General features: G+C 57.7%; 1 protein-coding gene across 5 annotated transcripts in view; it reads right to left on the bottom strand.

Moving 5' to 3' along the window:
* The window catches only part of ITGB4 (integrin subunit beta 4), a 31394-nt gene that overhangs the window by 11254 nt on the left and 756 nt on the right, over positions 1-19384 (bottom strand). For all 5 annotated transcript variants that reach the window (XM_045044414.1, XM_045044415.1, XM_023244005.2 and 2 more), the window contains 25 exons: positions 16552-16640; positions 15595-15677; positions 15249-15350; positions 14891-15095; positions 14220-14316; positions 13870-14041; positions 12621-12884; positions 12192-12281; positions 11756-11878; positions 11016-11180; positions 10764-10840; positions 9474-9676; positions 7349-7452; positions 7130-7228; positions 6898-7027; positions 6171-6293; positions 5969-6075; positions 4818-4851; positions 4449-4640; positions 4061-4164; positions 3700-3758; positions 3538-3561; positions 2719-2867; positions 2443-2622; positions 1500-1648 (listed from right to left, as the gene is read on the bottom strand). In XM_045044414.1, the coding sequence (XP_044900349.1) occupies positions 1500-1648; positions 2443-2622; positions 2719-2867; positions 3538-3561; positions 3700-3758; positions 4061-4164; positions 4449-4640; positions 4818-4851; positions 5969-6075; positions 6171-6293; positions 6898-7027; positions 7130-7228; positions 7349-7452; positions 9474-9676; positions 10764-10840; positions 11016-11180; positions 11756-11878; positions 12192-12281; positions 12621-12884; positions 13870-14041; positions 14220-14316; positions 14891-15095; positions 15249-15350; positions 15595-15677; positions 16552-16630 (3114 nt within the window). In that variant the 5' untranslated portion in view covers positions 16631-16640. Of the gene's footprint in view, positions 1-1499; positions 1649-2442; positions 2623-2718; positions 2868-3537; positions 3562-3699; positions 3759-4060; positions 4165-4448; positions 4641-4817; positions 4852-5968; positions 6076-6170; positions 6294-6897; positions 7028-7129; positions 7229-7348; positions 7453-9473; positions 9677-10763; positions 10841-11015; positions 11181-11755; positions 11879-12191; positions 12282-12620; positions 12885-13869; positions 14042-14219; positions 14317-14890; positions 15096-15248; positions 15351-15594; positions 15678-16551; positions 16641-19384 lie in introns of those variants that run through there.

The following is a 19384-nucleotide window of genomic DNA, read 5'->3' as shown; positions in this document are numbered from 1 at the left end:
AATAGGCTCTGTGCTGTCAGTGTGGAGCCTGATGTGAAGCTTGAACTTATGAACCGTGAGATCACGACCTGAGCCGAAATCCAGAGTTGGATGCTTCATTAATCGACTGAGCCACCGAGGTGCCCCTATAATGTGAGGTTTCTTAAGGTTGGTAATGATGTTGTAGTTGTGTAGAATAACCTTGTTCTCAGCAGGTGCCTCCAGAAGCTTTAGGGTCTATGTGATGTCTATAAGTTACTTTGTTGAGCAAACACAATGAAATGAAACACAACTCTCTCTCCCCCTGTCTTTCTACAGTTCTAGAAAAGAGATACAGATACGCATATATATCTTTAGATAGATGCATCTATTCTTATGTCTATATAGAAGGACAACAAGAAAACTATTATTAATTGGTGACTCTATGTAAAGGGTAAATGGGTGCTGGGGCACCTGGGTGGCTCAGTCGGTTAAGCCTCTGACTTCAGCTCAGGTCATCACCTCACAGTTTGGGAGTTCGAGCCCCGCGTCGGGCTCTGTGCTGACAGCTCAGAGCCCGGAGCCTGCTTCGGATTCTGTGTCTCCCTCTCTCTCTGCCCCTCCCCTGCTCGCACTCTGTCTCTCTCTCTCTCAAAAATAAATAAACATTGAAAAAATTATTAAAGGGTAAATGGGTGTTAATGGCATTAGTCTTTTCATTTTCCTGTAGGCTTGAAGTTTTTCAAAATAAAAAGTTGGGAAATAATAAAAATGTTTTAAAAAATACTTAAACACCAACATGCCTTTATAAAAGCGTAACAGGGTAGCTGGAATCCCTTATATAATACGGTGTGTTCAGTGAGATTTATGGACATACAAATTCTTCTTTGGAGCTTTTATCGGGGGCCCCGGAGCAGTAATGAGAACTGCTCCTTCCAATAGAAGGAAGGGAAGAACACGCCGTGGCCAGGCTGCCGGCATTCGCCAAACTGGCCTGTGGGCCCAGCGAGACTCGATCGTATTACTCCGGCTGAATTGCTGATATGAATATTTTTAGTTTGTAAATGTTGATAAATTCAGAAGCACATCCAACACCTGGACGTGGCTCTTCCCTGAGACTGGGGTCCAGTGATGAAGGGGACGTGGGCTCACAGGCGTGGCAGGGGGCCAAACTGTGACAGCCTTTCTTGAGAGTCTGCGCAGCGACATGAGGCCTATGCTCCCACCTCAAGAAGCCCGTCTGGACGTGGGCAGACGGAATCCATCTCACTATGTAGGGTTTGGCTGCCCTGGCAGATACTGGGTTGTTGGAAGGGAGATATGAGTGATCCGGACATGTCCCTGGTAGCGACGAGGCCTCACCTAGGGCACCAGCGGCACTTTTGGTGAGACACGTCTATTATGAGTGGCAGGAGCAGGCAGACATGTCCTTGGGAGGCTGGCCAGGGGCGCCGCCAGCATCCCAGCGACTCCGGCAGCTGCCGTGTCCCGCTCTCGCTGGGCCCCTGGGAGATGCCTTTGACCTCATGGCAGAGCCTTACCCGGTTGCCCTGTGCGGTGTTATCCTGTGTGCGGTAGGAGACTTGGGACTTGCCGTGGTCCAGGATGCGCCGGACGACGGGAATGCGGGCCACTTGCTCTCCGCCGCTGACCAAGTACTCAGGCTTCTCAAATGACACTATCCCGCTGGCTGCAAGGACCCAGGCACCCGTCAGGGTGGCCGGCCCTCAGTCCTTTCGCAATACGCACCCTCTTTCTGGGCCCACCCCCGCCTCCAGGAGTCTGCCTGTCGTTCCTCACCCCACTCGAGGGAGGGGATGGAAAATTCTTCCAGAAAAGGTGGAGGGGCTGGCACAGTGTCCAGCTGACATCCTGGAAGTGTCAGGGCAGAGAAAGGAGGCCAGGTAGGGCCTGAACCAGAGATGGGGGCTTGAGACTGGGCTGGGACAGAGCAGGACAAAGGCCTGTGGTGCAGGGGCAGGTGGGGAGGAGAGCTCGGGGACCACAACAGACCCTCTGGATGCAGAAAGGATGCTTATCAACAACTCAGGGGTCCCCAGGAGGGAAGGCAACTTGGGTGTCAGTGGTGCGATGCCTTGCTTCCCCTCTAAATAGGCTCGGGTGAAATGAACTCCCAATGCCCTTCCTGCTCTGATGTCCTGGCATCCCGGGGAGGTCCATTCAATCTCCTACGTTCAAAGGCCACAGGGGCAAGAAGGGGAGGGATGGGGGACAATTTCAAGAGGACACGGCACCCTATAATTACAGCAGAAGCTCCCACATTGAGTGCTTACCACCAGGCGCTGTGCAACGATGCATAGCCACATACCCCTCTTGAGAGCCAGACGCCCATTTTACAGATGGAGAAACCAAGGCTCAGAGAGGTTAAGTGACTTGCCTAGGCCACACGGCCAGGCCCCATCTGCCCTCCGATGTTAGGAGGAGCCCCCTTTATGCCCCCCTGCTCCCGCCGCCCTGACCCACCTTGCTCCTTGATGATGGTGATGTTTACCAGGCGGCGACCGAGGGTGGCAGTGCCCATGGGCACATCGATGGCTTCCACCAGCAGCTGCTTCTCATCATCGTCCTCAGGCCGGATGAAGAGGGGCACCCGCACGTCCACCAGCTCCACGCCCTCCTGGAACTCCACCATCCCCCGGGCATCTGGGTGGGAGTTGGGGGGGCAGGCAGACGTGGCTCAGGCGGCTGCCCAGGGGTGGGGGGGCATAAGGAAGTGGCACAGGGAGCCTGCCCACCTACCTTGGTCTGCAGTGAGGGTGTAGTAGCCGGGGGCCACCTTGAGCTCATGGAAGGCCCCCTGTTCCACCTGCTTCTCCGTCAGCTTCAGCAGGGCCTGCTTGGCCGCGCGAGGCGCCATCAACACCGTATCCACAATGGTGTGGTCCTGCCTGGGGTGGGGGGTGGGTAGGTGGGGATGTGTCAGGCCGGCCACGGATGCTGGCACTTGTCCCCCCAGCCCCCACCCTCCTGCCTGTCCTCTCCCCATTAAGGGACAAGACGCCTGGCAGCAAAAAGGGCCACCATGAAGTAGCCCCAGTGTTACAGGCCGTTCGTGTGTGTTATAGAGAAAAAGAGATCTGTGATCAACTCCATTTGAGAAATAGACTTCTTCTCTGCGGGCCTTCTCAGAGCCTTTGAGGTAGTTGTATGCATAGTGAAACTGTAAGAAGGGCGTGGGGAACGAAGTCAGTGCTTCTCAAATGGATTTGATCACAGAACCATTACTTCACAGAGCATCTGGCACGCTGCCCCCCCCCCCCACCTCACCTTGAGTCTCAGCCAAGCCACTGTGCCTCCTTGAGCCTCGGGGTCCTCATGCATGAAATGGGGCTACCCTGCCCACCTCATCTATGAAATGGGGCCCCTCCCTAAACCCTCCCAGCCACACCTCTTCAGGTGGGATTCCAGCAATAGACGCTGTACAAAAAAGATGCTAAGGGTAAGGGTGCTGAGGTCAAACTGCCTGGGTTCAAATCCTGGCTCTGTCTCTTAGTAACTAGGTAATCTTGGGCAAGATACTTGACCTAGGGCTGCCCCACCCGTGTGCCTTCAACTCACTTTTTCCCGGCGTTGGGCTGCTGCCTGTGGGGGGACAAAGAAGGGAGCATGAGCCACACAGTCTCTGGGATAGAAGCACGGACCTGCTTGTGGGGGAGGGGGGGCCCTAGAGTGGGTAGTGGGGGCAGCTCCCGCCCCTGCCCCCGGGCACCCAGGACCCACCGGAATTTAGTCTGCTGGAGCTTGTGTGCACCTGTGATCTGTCTGTACACCTCATTCAGCTGCCAGGCAAGGAAAGGCGTGAGGCTGGCACCCTGGGTAAGCCTCTCTACCCAGAGCCACCCAGACCCAGAGGATACAGTTGGCTGGGACATGCACATGGCCATCCATGTGCATTGCCTTGTCCCCTTCTGGAAACATTCACAGGACGACCCCACACCAGGCACATGTCCAAGGAAGCCCCTCTTTCCTACTTGGAAAAATCCAGGTTCTGCAGCTGCTTTCTCCTTGCTCTCCCCCTACCCGGATCACACCCATGCCCAGGGATGCCGGGGGCCCCAGGGTCAGCTTCTTTGGCCCTTACATTCTCCTCCACCTCCTGGCGCAGCTGGTCACACTCTCGAGTGTCAGGCTTCAGCAGGTTCTCAGTGCAAAGGCGGGCGAGGCGCAGGGACAGCCCATAGGGCACTAGGGGCAGGCAGGGATGGGGGTCATCAGCCTCCGGCACACCGGGCACTCTAGAAGCCCCCTCCAAGACCCATGCTAGATGGTGGCAGGGGCGGGGCAACTTGCTGGCCGAGACCCTGAGGCCTGTAGCACCGTCAGGAAGGGCAGAAGGTGGCCAAGCCTGTGTCTGCCCCCAACGCCCAGAGAAAACAGGAATGGTGTGATTTGAACCCAGGACCAGCGGTGAATGTGCCCCAGGCCCCATGGGCGCTCCCAAGAGCCACGTGCCAAGCCCCAGTCCTCACCCAGCTCCATGGGGTTGGTGCTGGAGGCATGGGTGGCAAAGCCAGGCCGCTGCACGTTGTTGGTGATCTTCCATCGGACCATGTCACGTCCCTTGAGGTTCCCACTGCGTAGCATGGGCGTGTCCAGGTGGTCTGAGGCCATCAGGTTCTCCCGCAACATGTAGTGGTCTTCCTTGAAGCCCACCATGTGCCCTGCGTGACAGGGTGCTCAGCATGGGGCCCCACCCTGGGCCCTCCCAGCCACACCCCCTCAGGGTGGGACCCTAGGCCTCCTGCCTCCGGTCCACACACACCCCTACTTCTCCTCCACCCTATCTGGGGGAATGAGCAGTCAGAGCCGTTGCCACCCCACACATGCTGGGCCCGTACCTCGGTTGCAACAAGGGAGAAGTGCCAGGCAAGCCTAGGAGATAAGGTGGGCGGGGATGAGGGCTGGGACAACTGCCCCAGCCCAGGTAAGCCCCTCCGGCCACCTGCCACCCGCCCCCCGCCCCCCCCACGCCAATGGTCCAGAGCGGCAACACTGCCTTCCCCAGACACCAAGATATCAAGGAAGTTGAAGGGATCTAGGTGTGGAGCACATATGGTGAGTACAGAGGTTGGTGGGGGCAGAGGGTTCCCAAAGTTTGTACCATGGGACCCTGGTCCTGCCAGATGCCCTGTAAAGTAATGGTTCTGTGATCAAACCCATTTGAGAAGCACTGACTTCATTCCCTGTGCCCTTCTCACAGTTTCACTATGCATACAATTACATCAAAGGCTCTGAGAAGTCCCGCAGAGAAGCCTGTTTCTCAAATGTATTTGACCACAGACCTCTTTTTCTCTGTAACACACACTAATAATAGCCCCTAACACTGGCATTACTACGCAGTTTCTCCTCTGCTCTGACAATTCAGCATTCCACGCCAGACCATCCCCCATGATTTCCTGCCTCTCATCTTTCCTTCCCAGTGAGACTACCAGCTCCTGGTGGGCAAGGTCTTTCTTCTCTCTGTTGGCTCCCATGGCCCTTTGCATGTGCCTGACCTGAGGGCAGGTGGTCTCAGGTATAGGCCACTGATGATTGGCAGAGACGAAGGGCTGGGGTAGGAAGGACACTAGAGCTGGACAGAAGACATGGCTTCACCTGGCCTCTCCACGTATGAGGACCTTGGTGGGGGTGTGGGGACCCTGGTGAGATTTGGGGACCTGGTGGGAGATGGGCCCCTGGTGGGAGCTGGGGACCCTGATGGGGGCTGGGGATCCTGGTAGGAGGCGGGGACCTGGTGGGGGCTGGGGACCTGGTAGGAGGGGGGGACCTGGTCGGGGTGGGGACCTGAGGGGGGTGAGGACCTGGGGAGGGTGGGGACCTGGGGAGGATGGGGATCGGTGGGGGTGAGGACCTGGAAGGGGTGGGGACCTGGCGGGGGTGAGGACCTGAGAGGAAGTGGGGCCTGGTGGGAAGTGGGGCCCCGGGGGGGGGGGTGGGGCCCTGGGGGGGTGAGGGCCTGGGGTAGGTGGGGACCTGGGGAAGCTCCCACCTTGCAACAGGCACAGTATTTCCAGCAGAGCAACAGCAGCAGTGCCAGCAGCAGCAGGAGGAAGATGAGCAGAGGGATGAGCCACCAGAAGGAGCCGGGCGGGCAGTCTACGGAGGAAGGGGAGGGAGAAAAGGAGGGAGGCGATGCCCATTTTTCCACCAGGGTCTGCCAGGCTGCCCATCTGCCCCGTCCGTCGGCTCACCCTTCTTCCTGTGCACCAGGACAGTGCTGTTGGGCCCAGGGGTGCCGTCACCCTCCACTGTGTAGCTGTATGTGCAGTCATCGTCCTCATCCCGGAAGGAGCAGTGCTCCAGCACCTCGCCTCCTGCACCCACACATGGTCAGCAGGGCACCCTGCGCCTGGGAGGTGTCCCCTCCTCTGGGGCCCACAGGCGCCTCCCTGGGGGAGGACACAAGTACCCTGGCACAGGGCCAGGGTGAGGTGGGAAGCTGCCCTGTCCCTGCCCAGGAGCATCAAAGGCTGCACCTCTGTGCACCCCATCCCGGGTGCACTCAGGAACTTGGCTCCTAGGACATTTATCTGACCTAGAGGGAGAGAAGGCTGTGTGCCCTCATGGCCCCATTATGTGCCCCTAATGTGTTCATATCCCTGCCCAGCTATCTACCCCCTGGCCAAGCCAGGTGCCCCCTCCCCAGACTCTTTGGTCCCAACTCAGCTGTGCCTCCTGCCTGGGTCTCTGTGTCCTGGCCAGACCGTGTGCCTGTGCCTGGGTCTGTGTGCCCTGTCTGGGTTCTGGGACCTCTCCCAGGTCTAGAACCCCTCTCTCTGGCCTGCATGACCTCAACCTGGAGTATCAACCCTCTGCCCAGCTCTATAGTCCTGCTGCAGTGAGTGACACCCCCTTCCCCATCAGAGGCCCTCTGCCTAGGTTCTTAGCACCCCCCGTCCTCAGCGGGGTGCCTCACACCTTTCTTAAGCTCGTCCACCATCTTGATCTTGAAGTTGCACCCGTCACACATGCGCCCCTTCTTCTCCCCGGTGCCCCAGGCTTGGCACTGGACACAGGAGCGCAGGTCCTCACAGAGGCCCAGGCGGATCTGGGTGGGAGAGGAGGGGAAACCAGGACTGTGTTGGGCGGCTGTCCGCTCCGCCCTGTGCCTGGGGTTCCCACGCCCACAGCCCAGTGATCTTGGCCTCACCGCTGAGTAGTTGATCTCACAGATGGTGTCCGTGTAGAGCGACTGCTGGTTGCAGTGACAGCGGCCACACTCGCAGTAGCCACGGCCATTACAGATGCCCTAGGGCAAGAGGAGGCACCAGTGAGCCACCAGTAACCCCAGCCCTGCCTGAAAGGGGGGGTGGTCCTGGCTAGGGTCCCTTCTACCACCCTGCACTGCCTTCCTCGTGCCCAGGCCTACCCCGCTGCTGTCAATGCAGGTGGCATTGCTGAGAGGGCAGTCACAGCTCAAGCCTGTCCAGCCAGGCTCACACACACACTGGCCCATGGAGCAGCGTCCCCGGTCTGCAGAGAGGGAGAAGGACGGGAGAGGAGAAGCCACATTCACTCCCGCTCCCAGGCCGCCCACATCTGCCAGGGAGGGCCTGTGGTTGCTGAGCCTGAACTAGGATTTCCCCAGCCAGGGAAAGAGCCATTTCCTCCACTTTTTGGAATCTCTTTCCCTCCGTCTCTTTCCCATTCCATTCTGCCTTCTAGTTTCCACTCTGCAGCCACAGTCATTATCCTAACACACAAATCCAATCATGTGGCTCCCTGGTGTAAGAACCTCTAATGAGTTCTGGCCAAAGCAGTAAGGTAAGAAAAAGAGAGAAAACATGTAAGTGTTGGGAAGTAAGAAACAAGACTGCCATTATTGTAAGTGTTAGGAACATGTCACAAAATATCAAAAAGAATCTTCAGAGGGGCGCCTGGGTGGCGCAGTCGGTTAAGCGTCCGACTTCAGCCGGGTCACGATCTCGCGGTCTGTGAGTTCGAGCCCCGCGTCGGGCTCTGGGCTGATGGCTCGGAGCCTGGAGCCTGTTTCCGATTCTGTGTCTCCCTCTCTCTCTGCCCCTCCCTCGTTCATGCTCTGTCTCTCTCTGTCCCAAAAATAAATAAACGTTGAAAAAAAAAATTAAAAAAAAAAAGAATCTTCAGATAAATTATTAGATTTCATAAGTGCTTTTAGCAAAGTGGCTGGATACAAGGCCAATATGCAAATAGCTAGAAAATGAAATCAAAATCTCGCCTTTCTTTTGCCAAAGGATAAAGTCTAAAACGCTTAGACCAGAATAAGGGTCGTGATTAATTATGGCCTGCAGGCCAAATCCAACTCATTACCTGTTTTTGCTAAAGTTTTATTGGAATACACCACATTCGTGTGCTTACATATGGTCTATAGCTGCTTCCTGCGACGGTGGCAGAGCTCAGTTGTTGTGACGGAGACCAAATGGCTCACAGAACTGAAAATATGTACTTTCTGGCCCTTTAAGAAAAAGTTGGGACGAGACGGGACTGGACCCCAAAGCCCTGCCTTCTGTTCCTGTCTCCTTCTCCAGCAGATCTCTTAATCTCTGCCTGTGCCAAATGTCTGCCTTTCTCCAGATGTAAGGGTTCCTTCACGTCTCTGAGCACACTCTGGGATGGACAGCTGAAGAGGAGAAATGGCAGACGAAAGCCAAAAGGGAGCAGAGGGAGAAAGCAGGGGCTTGACCCCCAGTGACAAGTATACAGTTGAGGCTTAATAAGTATTTGAGGCCTATGGGGCGCCTGGGCGGCTCAGTCGGTTAAGCGTCTGACTCTTGATTTCGGCTCAGGTCATGATCTCACAGTTCGTGAGTTTGAGCCCCGCATTGGGCTCTGCGCTGATGGTGAGGGGCCTGCTTGAGACTCTCTTTCTCTCTCTGCCCCTCCCTTTCTCTCTCCGTCTCATAAGAAATATATATATATATATATGTATATGAAAAAAATATATATATACATATATGAAAAAAAAGTATTTAGTGCCTGGATTTTCATTGATCCTCCTCTATTCAACCGCTCAACCCTATCTGTGGCCCCTGTCTGGGTTCTGTGGCCCCTGCTTGGAAGCCCCGGGGGGCCATGGTGGACACGTAACTCCCGGCCCTGCCCGCTACAAATGTGCTGTCTTCCGAGACAGGAAAGACCGCCATGCCGTGTACCGCCAACCACTGAGGATTCAGCTGGATGGGACTCACCCTCATGAGATGGGAGAATGGAGAATGGAGGTGGGCATGGGCTACAGGACCTCGGGGGAGTGGTCTTAACCATGAGTGGGATAACGCACTGGCAGGGGCCCTGGGCCTCGAGTTTGTAGAGGGGAGAGAGGTCCAGGTTGAGAGTAGCCTTGGGGGAGGCACTCAGAGAGCCCGGAGGGGGGCTGCCTCTAAACTTGGGGATTCAGACTCCTGGCCTGGCCCTCCCACCTGGGTCTGGGTGGGAGAGCCAGTGAGGGGCAGGCCAGGGCCCAGGCACCCAGGTCACCCTTGCCGTCCCGAACCCCCCGCCGGGGCTGCTGAGCTCACCATTGCAGAGGAACCCAGAGGCACGGGGGCACTGGAAGTTGTCATACTCGCAAAACGGACCCTCATAGCGGCCTTCACCGTAGCACACGCAGTGGCTGCACTGGCACTCGCCACGCCCAGAGCACGGCTTGTCCTCGCCCTCGCGAAGACAGGGCTTTATGTCACTCAGTGAGCCGGTGGGGCAGCTGCACGTGTTGCCGCTCCTAAGGAAGGAGTCAGTCACTTCCCCACAGCCCGGGAGGAGGGAGGGCTGGGGCTTTTACCCCCCCATTTTACAGATGAGAAAACTGACGCCCTAAGAGTCGCACAGACAGCAGCGCCTCAGCTGAGACTCAAATGTCAGTCTCAATCCCTCCCAGTGTCCCCTCCTCGAGTCATGATGGACATGTTCAGTGTCTTGAAGCCTTAAAAGCCCTCACTACCCCCTATTTAGGAGCTCGTTTCTGATCAGGTAATGCGTGCGCATGGTTCAGAATACTAGAGGCACAAAGTGTCCCCCTCGTGTCTGTCCCCCAACATCCAGCCCCCACGCCCTGCCGGCCACCACCGTCCTGATTCTTGCATCTTTTCCCAAAGACGTCCTTTGTGGGGCGCCTGGGTGGCTCAGTCGGTTAAGCGGCCAACTTCGGCTCAGGTCACGATCTCGCGGTCCGTGAGTTCGAGCCCCACGTCAGGCTCTGTGCTGACAGCTCAGAGCCTGGAGCCTGTTTCCGATTCTGTGTCTCCCTCTCTCTCTGCCCCTCCCCTGTTCATGCTCTGTCTCTGTCTCAAAAATAAATAAACGTTAAAAAATAAATAAATGAAAAGCATGTTACTAAACACTATACTGAGATCCCATTTAAAAAATATGTGCGTGGGGCGCCTGGGTGGCTCAGTCGGTTGGACGGCCGACTTCGGCTCAGGTCATGATCTTGCGGTCCGTGAGTTTGAGCCCCACGTCGGGCTCTGTGCTGACAGCTCAGAGCCTGGAGCCTGTTTCAGATTCTTTGTCTCCCTCTCTCTGACCCTCCCCCATTCATGCTCTCTCTCTGTCTCAAAAATAAATAAACGTTAAAAAAAAAGATTTAAAAAAACAAAAAACAAAGACGTCCTTTGTGTCTATGCATTTTGAAGGGCTTTGGACTGAATCCACTTCACAACCGGGCCTGCCCCTTTCTGAGCCTTTCTATGACCCACCATCCCACCTTCTTCATCCGGGCATGCACGGTGTGTCCCCCCCCCCCCCCCCCCCATCAGAGCCTTGCAGCGGCCAGGGCATCCCGGGTGCCATCTTGGCCCCCACACACTCACCAGCCCTCATTGCACACACAGTGTCCACACATGAAGTCTCCGTGGTAGCTGCAGTGAGCTGAACGCACTTCTTTTTGCTGGAACGAGATTGTGGCAAGGCGTGACAGCGCCACTGGGGAAACGCCTCTGCGGCCTCTGCCCCTCCGGGCGCCCCGCAAGGCAGCTATGGCCACCGGAGGCTCTGCTTCGTTCCTCAGGGCCCCACGGCAGTCGGCCAGCGCTTCCCTCCCGCCTGGTGGGGCCACATCGTACCAGCTCACAGGGGCACACATCACAGATGATGCCCACATCCATCCTGAGGCCATCCGAGAAGGAGGGCTTGAGATGGATGTTGCCCTTCTGGTCCTCTTCTCCCAGCTGGCACACGTGGGTCCCATCCAGCTCTTCCAGAGCCCGCAGCTGCACCTGGTAGGTGCCCTGCAAAGACCCCACCGTCAGCCAGAGGAGACGCGGCTGGACAAGCAGGGAGTGGCTGTGCCAAGATTCTTAGCCCTCAAGTTTCAGGGATGTGCCTGGAACCTTGGTACCCGGCTCCCTGCTGCCCCTCCTCACGACTAAAAACCTGCTCCTTCTAGGCACAGTCGGGACAACAACAGCACCAAAGATGACAAGAGGCACAGATGGCCCGCTCACTCATCTGACCAACGCTCTGAGCTCAGTACTGATTGATCCCGACTCCGCAGATGGGGACGGGCTGAGGAAGGTGCCAAAGTCATCCGAGTGGCTGACTCAGGGGACTTCGAACCTAGGCCTGTCTGATTCTGAAGGCCACGCTCTTTTTCTTTTATTATTAAAAAACTTTTTTTTTTTTAAATTCAGTAATCTTTATGCCCAACGTGGGGCTCAAACTCATGACCTCGCACGCTCCACCGACACGGCCAGCAAGGTGCTCCTGTACGTTACGACCTTGACCTCTGCTCAGGCAGACCATCCCCTCCAGTGCGGGTCCCTGTGCCCACCCTCCCCTGCCCCGAAGCCCCACAGAGGCGTACCACTTTCCCCCGCTGGATGTGAAAGGACCCAGTATTCGTCTTTTCGAACATCTCGGAGGTGACCTCTGTCCGCAGGCCCCGGGGGCTTTCCAGGGCCCGGATGTCCAGGTCGGAGCGAATGCGCTAAAGGAGGGGCAAGCAATCAACGGTCTGGGTGGGGGACCCCGGGCTCACCCACTCTGGAAGGCCTGGCCGAGCTCCACCCACCGTGCATGGAGGACTGAGGTGGAAGAGAGGGTGCTCCGGGTGTCAGAGCCCTCAGGAACGTGGGGCCGGGCTAAGTCGGGCTCCTCAGCGTCCTCAGGGAACAGCAGAGACCCTTCCTCCCTGGCCTGTCCTGTTCCTCAGCGTTTCCTTGGGACATCCATTGCCCATTCTGCCCCCTCTCCAGCCCTGCCCCAGAAGGACTCAGACTGGAGCCCACACTGCCCCTCACTTGAAAGGCTTCCTGCAGCAGGTCCACGATGTTGGAGGAGTCCTCCTGAAGCACCCCCAGCGAGGAGACCGGGAAGTACGTCCGCAGCCTCTGTGGGAGACAATGCCAGCCCGGGGCTAAGCCCTCAGCAAGTATTGGCTCATTGCATCTGGACCACAGCTTTGAGCTTATCCTCACCTTGCAGATGGGGAAACCAAGGCCTGGGGTATTCTAGAGCCTGCCCTCCCCACCCCTACCTGTTTGGGAGTTGGGTTGGCGGGTGGGCACGGGACCTCCCATTTCCATCAGGATGCATTTGGCCCTTTGGGAGGGGCAAAAGTTTCGGGAAGGAAGGAGGAGAAGGGGGGAGGGAGGGGAGGGAATGTTTGAGAAGTTCTGTGGACCCCCCTCCCGCCCCCGCTCTTGCCCAGTGAGGCCTTGGCCCCGCACCTCGTAATAGCTGTAGGAGTAGTTGGTGACGGCGAAGATGGGGATAATGTTGTGTTTGGCAAGCAGGCGCACCAGGGTGGGCACTGACGGGTAGTCCTGCGTCCTGTACTGGGTATAGGTACCCGAGGCATCCAGGTGGCATGCCTCGTCATTGCGGCTCATGATGCCGGCCAGCACATTAGCACCGTCAGCCTCATAGTGGAAAGCAGACTCCGTGGAGAACACCAGCAGGTGGGTGCTGTCGGGGCGCCAGCCGATGTCCCTCTGGGAAGGACAAAGAAGGGAGGCCCTTCGAGCAGGCTGCCTGCTGAAGGTAATGCGTTGCCACATCACGTGGGTCCCGACAGGAGCTCAGCTAAACCACGGGATTCACGGCATGCCATCATCACGTGACAGACAGCACATGAGCGACGGCAGTGGGCAGCAGAAAACAGCTAGAAAGATGCAGCCAGGGTCTGTCCACACAGCGGCCACCAGGCAAGGTCTGAGCCAGGTTCATCCAGCCGGCTCTCCCAGCTTCCTAACCACCGGGCGAGAAAATTTCAACTGCGTCGGAAAACGTACACACGCAATATTACATGAAAAGGCCGGCTGAGACAGATGACAGCTGGGCACGGTATTTGTTAGAAAAATATATGGGGTGATTTGGAAAACTGTATTACAAGCAGAAATGCTCACGATAGCGTGAAGTAGAAAAAAAAAAAAAGAGCAAATTTCAGAATTATAAGTACACCGACTCCAGCTGTATAAAATCAGGAAAAGGGAACAAAATATGCCGGTGAGATATCACATGGTCGGCGGGCTGGCCAACAGTGGTGAAACTGTAGGCAATTTCTGTCCTTTGTTTCCCAAAGTGTTTACAAGATGGGTGTATTATTTTCAAGATGGAAAAAAAAATTGATATGCACATAAAAACTGCCCTCTTCAGCTGCCCAGTGCAGTTGGAGACTGTGGCTCCTGGAAGACTGGCATTCGCATGGAGATGGGTGGTAGGCTGGCTTCAGGGCACGGAAGATTCCAGAACCTCAGAACTCACGTCTGCTTCGCTGGCTGATACAAGAGCAGGCTATGACTGCTCAGGCCGGGGGATCTTGGATCCCGGCACATCTCCACCTGGCTTGTCATGGAGGGCCACCCGGAGACTCTGGGCTTGTCTTCGCGCATGGGGGTCTCCGCCTGGCACCAGAGCACACCCTTGCAGAAGAACATGACCCTGGTCTAGGCAGGCGGGTCTCTCCCTGGCACTCACCGTGCACACGGCCGCCTGCAGGATGGCATCAAAACCTCCTTCAGGAGCGTCCAGGTTGCCCGAGATCCGCTCTTTTAGGAGTTTGTTCCTGAACTCAGCCAAGTCTTCTGTCAGGCTGATGACGTTCTTGAAGGAGAAGGGAGGGTCACTGTTGGGCCACGGCTCCTTCAGCCTGGGCAGAGGTGGAGGGAGAGAGAGAGACAGAGTCAGGGGCGAAGACCCCATATATCCCTGGGCCCACCCTCTCTGGAAGTGCCCCTTTGGCCTGCTTCAGCCAGAACACTGGTAAGCGCCCTGGTGGAGAGGAGGCGGGCCCCGTGGCCAGGACCCCCGCCCATTCGGTCACTCACTTCTCGGGCCTCATGTCCGTCTGAGGGACGCTGACTTTGTCCACAAACTTGCCAAATCCAATAGTGTAGTCGTTGGTGAGCTTCCTCAGGACCTCAGCTGGATGTCAACAGGAAAAAGAGGGTGCAGCTGAGCCCCAACACCCCCACATCAGTGCAGGGGGCCGGGCGGGGGTGGGGGGCTGGCTCGGGAAGGACGAAGAGGGGAGAAGGACCCCCTGTCAATACCTTGCATGTGAGCATCAGTTCATGTTCACAGTAGCCCTTGTCCCTGTTCACAGATAGGGGAGACGGGATTCGGGGGGCCCGGACTCGAGCGTGGAGCAAGCCGGAAGGGGCGGCGGGGGAACTGGACCAGTTGGCTGCGGAGCTGGGGTGAGCCTGAGCCTCACGGCCATGGATGTGCTCCTTGTCAGGGCCAGAGGGCTCTGCTGCCCCCCCAGCCTGCGCCTTCTGTGAAGTCCCGACCGGCTAGTGGGGTCTAGCGGTGACCACCGGCCCCGAGAATGGGCAAGGAGGAAATTCCTGGCGGGGGGCTCAGATGTCCTATCCTTCCTTGTGGGGTGGGAGCAGCTATCCTGAGCCCTGGCCTCCCGAGCAGGTGCCCAGCCAGCTGGGTGAGGCCACCCTCTCTCTCCCCTGCCCCACGGTCCTCTACACTGGCCCAGCCATACCCAGCTTCTCCCCCATCTGCTTGAGGTTGTCCAGATCGTCAGACATGGAGTTAGAGAAGTCCATGAGGATGTACAGGTCCACAGGGCTCTCGCTGGGCTCGAACACAAGCAGCTGAAAGTGCTGCTCCCCGCCTGGCCGAAGCCGGACCCGCAGCCTCTGGGGCGACACCTGGCTGCGCTGCAGGGTGGTGTCGATCTGGGTCTCCTGTGTCCAGGGGAGGGGGACAGCTGGCTGGAGGGCCACTCCGGAGACCTGATGGGGAGCCTCTCAGCCCAAGCAGCGGACACAGCGGACCTCTGTGAACAGCCCGCCTCGAGCATGGAGGGCCCACCTCCCTTGAGCCCCCGCTCTGGGCACCTCTGTGATCTCGAAGCTGCTCTCCATGACCACCACGCTCTCCTGCCGGCACCCCGCAGCCAGCAGCTCTGCCTGGGTGTTGCAGCGCCGCTCCTTGAACATCTGGTCAAAGGGGACGAGGTCACGGGGGGGTCAGTGCCCATCCCCTGGCTGTCCCAACCCTGGATTTATCCTGACCCTTGCCTGTTCCACACCCGCCCCCGGCCTGGGGCTAGGCTGAGGGTGTGGCAAGTGTGGACTCAGCCAGAGCCCAGGGGTGGGGCCCAGCGGGGTGGGGCGCGCACTTTGGGGAACGGGGCTGGGCCGGTGCTGGGCTCAGGAGGGCAGGCGGGTGACAGCAGCTCACCTCATCGGTGCAGTAGGCACAGTTCCTGTCCACGCGGATGCACTCGGTGCAGCTCTTCACCTGGGCTTTCTTGCAGCGGTTCGCTGGAGGGCAGAGGGGAGCAGACCCACTGAGATGAACCTCACCGGTGACCAAGCCCTTTCCCACGTGCATCCTCCATGAAGAGAGATGGGACTGTCTCTCATCTTACAGAGGAGGAAATGGAGGCCAGCCGGTAGCTGATCTGCCCAGTTTAGGGCAGAGCCAGATCTCACACCTGGCAGGGACGGCCTGGCTGTCCCTCTCCAGCTCCTCCAGGGTAAAGGGGACTGTGTCTGTCTTGTTTGTCGCTGTGTCCCCCATGGCTAGCCCAAGCCTGGCACACCAGCAAATTGTTCGTAAACGAATGAAGGAAAGCTGCAGAGTTTTCTCAAAGGTTATGGGCATTCCCTTGGGTTCTGTTCAGTTAAAAATCGCAGTGAGGACCTACTGTGTGCACCCAGGGCACACAGTGACTGGCCTCCTGGGATCCGGGCAAAGGTGCACTGTCAGTGTTTAACAGGGGCTCTGGGGAGGCAGGAGCCCTGCCTTGCAGCATTTGCCCATATTCCCGCCACGGTCTATTTCAGGCTATCAACACAGCCTCCTCCGACAGGCCAAATTTCATCGGTAGGAGCTGGTTCCAGACCGCAGGCACTCAGAGAGGGCAGGTGACGACTCACCAGTCCCCCTCTCCTCCCGATTCCTAAAAAGAACACCCTACAAGTGCCTCAGTTCTCTGAGTGGGCATCTTCTCTCTCTTCTAGAGCAAGTCTTCCTCCCTCCGTGTTTTGGGCCGCATGGCTCAGGCTCACTGCTCCCCAGCCCTCGAAATGGGCCGTGGTTGTTCGTTGAGTGGCCAAGTGAGTGTCGGGGGGAGACAACCTTGAAAGGGATGCCCGTGCCCAGAAGGCTGCTGGAGAGGTGTGCCAGACTCACCCATTTGCCCGGGGAAGCTGACACTCAGTAGGGCTGCCAGCAGCAGGCTGGTCCATGGGCTGGGACGCAGCCCCGCCATCCTCTTCCTCCTGCGTAACAACAACAACTGACATATGACGCTTTCACAGCCCAGGTCGCGGCCATCAGCTCACTGGGCTCCCGTCGGAGGTCTAGAATCCTCACTGCACCGGCGTGGAAACCGAGGCCCTGAGAGCTTCAGTGATGTTAAAGGCCACTGGTCCAGGGCCCCCAACTCTTCTCTTCCACTGTCCTCTTCCTTGCCATCCCTGGAGTGACCAGATGGCCTGCAGGCCTGCACCCTGCCCGGGAGGGCCCATCCTCTCGTCATTGAGGACTCTGGGCTCCGAGATTGCCCTAGGGCCCGGGCTCTTATGCTGATCTCGTTGAGGGCAGGGCAGGGTTTACTCTGCCTTTGCTTTCAGATCCCAGTGGGCCTGCGTCTGGTCTCACCCAAAGGGGACGCCACCCCTTGAGGGCCTGGCCCTCCCTTCCTGCCCCCTCCCTGTCTTGGCCTATTTGCCCTTTGATGAAGGCGGTGTGGCCACGAGGAGAGGGGCCCCTTCCAGTATCTGGGGCCTGCGGAGGGGAGGAGAGAGCTTGCGGCACTCAGCTAGGCTCTGTAATGACTGCGGGCCCATCAGAAGTGGGGTCCCCTGCCCCAGCTCCTACTTCCGCCTGCTCCAGAGTTGGGTTGTTGGGGTCCCTGAGCATACCACCCCTTCAGAAGTTAACCCGGAGTAGATTACAAGCCTCTCCTGCGCACTCACTTATACACACACACACACACACACACACACACACACATACAGCGTGCCAGCCTCCCCAGGAAGCCCGCCTGCCTCTGGCTCACTATTACACTGTCTCAGCTCACCAGTGAACTTCGGGGTGGGCACTGGCATCCCTGAGACCTTTTTTTAAATTTTTTTTTATTTAAAAAAAATTTTTTTTAACGTTTATTCATTTTTGAGACAGAGAGAGACAGAGCATGAATGGGGGAAGGTCAGAGAGAGAGGGAGACACAGAATGTGAAACAGGCTCCAGGCTCTGAGCTGTCAGCACAGAGCCCGACGTGGGGCTCGAACTCACAGACTGCGAGATCATGACCTGAGCCGAAGTTGGACGCCCAACCGACTGAGCCACCCAGGCACCCCAAGAGACCTTTTAAAAGATAGGTGGCCTGCTGCCTCGGGAAGAGAAGGAGCCGGGCAGAGCTGAGTACAGACCTTAGGGCCCTGGCTTCTTTCTCCAGGGCCAGTGTCCACATGCCCACTGGCCCTTTCTCCTGGGACCTTTCCCCAGTCCTTGGCTTGTGGGGCAGGGGCAGTTCCAGGGTGTGGGGAGCTAAGGCCTCCCCTGCAAGTTTCCCCCCCGAGGGCTGGGGAAGCTTGTGGAAGGGGGCAGGAAGGCACTGCCTCCCTCCCTCTAACGCATGCAGCTCCCAGGAGGCCACGAGCAGGGCAGTCCCAACACATCCACAGGCGGAGGGAGCTGGGGAGGGGCCTGAGGTAGGGGAGCCCTGAGCCAGCCAAGGGGAGGCTCCCTGGGGAAAATGACTTTCCTGCAGCCTTGGGGCATAGGTACCACACCCACATGCTATGGAATACAGGCTGCAGACTTGGACCTCCCTGGGGCACCATTACACATGCAGGTCCAGGCACTAAAGGGCTGAGCCCAGCTTTTACTCACCTTCCCGTGCCCACAGGCTGGGCACATAGCGGGCATGTGCCCAGCGCTTCACAGACATGATTGCTACTTAATCTGTGCAGGAACCCAGTGGGGGGTGATGGCATTACCCCCATTTCCCAGAGGAGGAATGGATATGAGGCAGAAGGCTGCAAGGCTTACTCCCTCCATAGTCAGTAGTGAGGCAGCCCGCACAGGACCAGGGCAGTCCAGACCCCATTTAACCTCCACGTTATCCTCAGAGGCCATAAGATGGCATTAGGGGGTTAGTTATGCACTCAAGAATGTCTTCTCTGACTCAGCTTGTATTTAAAAAGTTGTAAAGCTAGCTGTCGATATTAAACACAACGAGATCTCACATAAAGGTTAAGACTGTGGGCTTATCGGAAGTTGCGACCACAGGCTGGGCCAGGCACTCAGGACACGCACCCTCCAGGACACCGTGGGCCCCACCAGACTGCTGGGGCTTTTTAGGAACCGTCCCAGTCCCGGGAGCTCTCCCAGAACCCACGCTTCACCCCATCCCACGGGACCCCTGCTTAGCACATATGCACCTGCCCACCACAGCCCCCACCCCTCCTGCTTTCCCATCTCCTGGCCCCTTGGCTGCTCTATCACCCACGGAAATCAGGGCCAAGGAGACAGGCACCCCTTCCCTGCTGTCATCCAGCTCTCTGTCTTCTCTCAGTGCCCAGGATGGAGACCCTCAGCCTTCACTTCCAGCTCAGTCAGATCCTTGGGTTCAGAGTGTGGCAAGGCCACGGTGAGGTGAGGAAGAGCCCAAGCCCTGCTATCAGAAGTCATTGGAAGGCCCTGCACCACAGCCAGAGGGCCGCCCAGAGGCTGAGTGGGTGAGGAAGGGGGCAAGCACAGGAGGAGGTTCAGTGGTGGGCACAGCCCCCGGGGCTGCGGAATGAGGTCAAGAGAGCTTCCTGGAGAAAGGGTGTCCTGAAGCGACTTTGGGAGGAGTGAAGGCATGTGCTTGGCCAAGAGGAGAGTCAGGGACTCTCCAGACTCCGCAAGGACTATGGCGCCGCACGTAACAGGCCCGGCCCAGGCGAACAGGGCGATCTCTGCCTCCGGGTGGCTGCTCCCTCTACTTTTTTTGCAAACCCCAGAGGGGCCCAGC

The sequence above is a fragment of the Felis catus genome, chromosome E1 (genome assembly GCF_018350175.1).
Source record: "Felis catus isolate Fca126 chromosome E1, F.catus_Fca126_mat1.0, whole genome shotgun sequence".
NCBI lineage: Eukaryota > Metazoa > Chordata > Mammalia > Carnivora > Felidae > Felis > Felis catus.
This window is presented reverse-complemented; position numbering and strand designations above follow the sequence as displayed.